Below are 2129 nucleotides of genomic sequence, written 5' to 3'. Positions count from 1 at the left end.
TGTATAAGATATATATATATATATATATGAGGATAAATTAATGTACATAGTACAATGGTACAATGGTACATAAACAAACTTATGAAATACTAGACTATGATTCATTACACATTAACCTTCAAATGGTACATATTAGGGTGGGTTGAAAAAATTTTTTTTGAAACAATTGCTTTAAAAATTTGTAAGAAATGCATAAACTTACTAATTTCAAAATCGAGGGGCAACCTGAAGATTTTAATCGATTTCGATGAAATTTTACCCAAACCATATTGAAGTCCATAGCTAATTTTTGGGGAGTATTACTAATCGATTTAAAAAAAACAAATTTTTTTCGGCCCACCTTAATATATGTATGTATATATATATATATATATATATACATATATATGTATATATAAAAGTTAAATTATATACAACTATGCAAAATATAGATATCATCCAACAAGAATAAGAAAGATTTTAAAAGTGGAAAAACACTTTTGAAATACAATTTGTTGTAAAAAGTAATCTCATGTGCTTGTATTAAGAATTCCAAACCTTCTATTTTTAGACAATTTATAGTTTTTTGGAAAACTATCAATGAATTAACAATAAATTTTGAAATCTTTGGAATGATTAACCATTAGATTCCATGGAAAAGAAGAAAAAGATTAAATGTTGTATTTTAATCCATTTTTTAAATGTATAGATGATATACATTAGATGAACGTATTTTTACCACATCATCTCGATTAGCAGCGTTTACTTATGTGCAACGAATAGCGTTTGCTAATATATGATTGGATCAGGTTTGCATTTATACTACTTATACTAAGAACAAATTGATTTTTGAACATTATAATACTTTTTCTTTCCCTGAAATCTATCATTCTTATAATTTTGCTAAGTAGTTAATCGATAACTTAAAAATTTTATCTAATTTTTGAAAAACTAAGAATGTTTAAAGCCAAGATTTAGATTTTTAATATAGACTATCTTTTACAACAAATCACATTTCAAAAGCGCGTTTCCACTTTTAATTTTCTTCTTATAAAGATATAATGTAGACATAAAACAGATGATAATAAAATGCAAATAAAAGAGACAAATACAACCAAAATGATAGTTCAATCAAAACACGAAATATAAAAGTCGTGGAGAATTCACGAGAGTCGTACCTCGCTTGTTTTTCGATGCATTCTTCTTGGCTATCAACACTTCATTGTCTATTTTGCTCTCCAGAAATTCTTGTTTCTTTATCAACATATCCTCTGTCTCGCGTAACTTCTGAATCGCCTCGGCCGTCGAAGGGGCAGCCGGTTCCTTCTTGCCGCCGAACACCTTGCTAAAGAAGCTCATTGTGTTGCGTCCGTTTCCAATTTATAAGATATTTATAAATCACTTCCGATCGTATGACGATGAACACTGATGTGCTCCGAGGAGTCCGAGGAAATCAAAAGTACATCCACTGTTACGAGATTACCGTCGCCATATTCCTTTCACGTTTGACTTACATATACGAATGCGTCATAGGTTTGTTCCTTTGAGAACTGCACTGCTTACACTCAAAGAAGATAAACATACGTTCGCACATTAAAAAGAAAAAAAGAACAATAAAAAAGTGCAGTGAATTGAAGCTAGTACATACATATGTATGATACAAATACATTCGCGTGATTCGTCATCGCTTTGCCACGATATATACTGTGGCTTTGCACATCGACTATAGATTTTTACATACTTGATACTATTAAGCCGGTATCAGACTACGCCAAAGAGGATCCTGAGAACGGTCATGCCCGCGATTTACCTGCGACGGTGATTGAGCTGGTTTCAGCGCCTCTGGAAAGTGGACATTAAACTACCAACTAGAGAGACCAATGAAAAGCACGCGTTGGACGGAAAACGTGCTTCTTATTGGTCTCTTTAGTTGGTAGTTCAATGTCCACTTTTCAGAGGCGCTGAAACCAGCTCAATCGCCATTGCAGCTAAATCGCGGGCATGACCGCTCTCAGGATCCTCTCTGTTTTGACCTCCCCGTACACTAGCGCCAATTGCTTCCACTTTTGAGATGGAACTACGTACACAGCCAATGACAATGGCTGTGTACGTAGTTCCATTTCAAAAGTGGAAGCAATTGGCGCTAGTGT

The 2129-nt window shown here is 33.4% G+C and overlaps 1 protein-coding gene across 1 annotated transcript; it reads right to left on the bottom strand.

Moving 5' to 3' along the window:
• Nucleotides 1–1095: 1095 nt before the first annotated feature.
• LOC105461997 (charged multivesicular body protein 4c-like) lies at nt 1096–1713 on the bottom strand. Its single transcript, XM_011708519.1, has one exon. The coding sequence runs from the start codon at nt 1336–1338 to the stop codon at nt 1111–1113; it is 228 nt and encodes a 75-aa protein (XP_011706821.1). The 5' UTR covers nt 1339–1713; the 3' UTR covers nt 1096–1110.
• Between the last annotated feature and the right edge of the window lie 416 nt (nt 1714–2129).

Source organism: Wasmannia auropunctata, unplaced genomic scaffold, assembly GCF_000956235.1.
Source record: "Wasmannia auropunctata unplaced genomic scaffold, wasmannia.A_1.0 LD273190.1, whole genome shotgun sequence".
Taxonomy (NCBI): domain Eukaryota; kingdom Metazoa; phylum Arthropoda; class Insecta; order Hymenoptera; family Formicidae; genus Wasmannia; species Wasmannia auropunctata.
This window is presented reverse-complemented; position numbering and strand designations above follow the sequence as displayed.

Excerpts from the sequence above, each read along its gene's own strand:
- LOC105461997 (XM_011708519.1), bottom strand. The coding sequence starts at position 1,338 with ATGAGCTTCTTTAGCAAGGTGTTCGGCGGCAAGAAGGAACCGGCTGCC.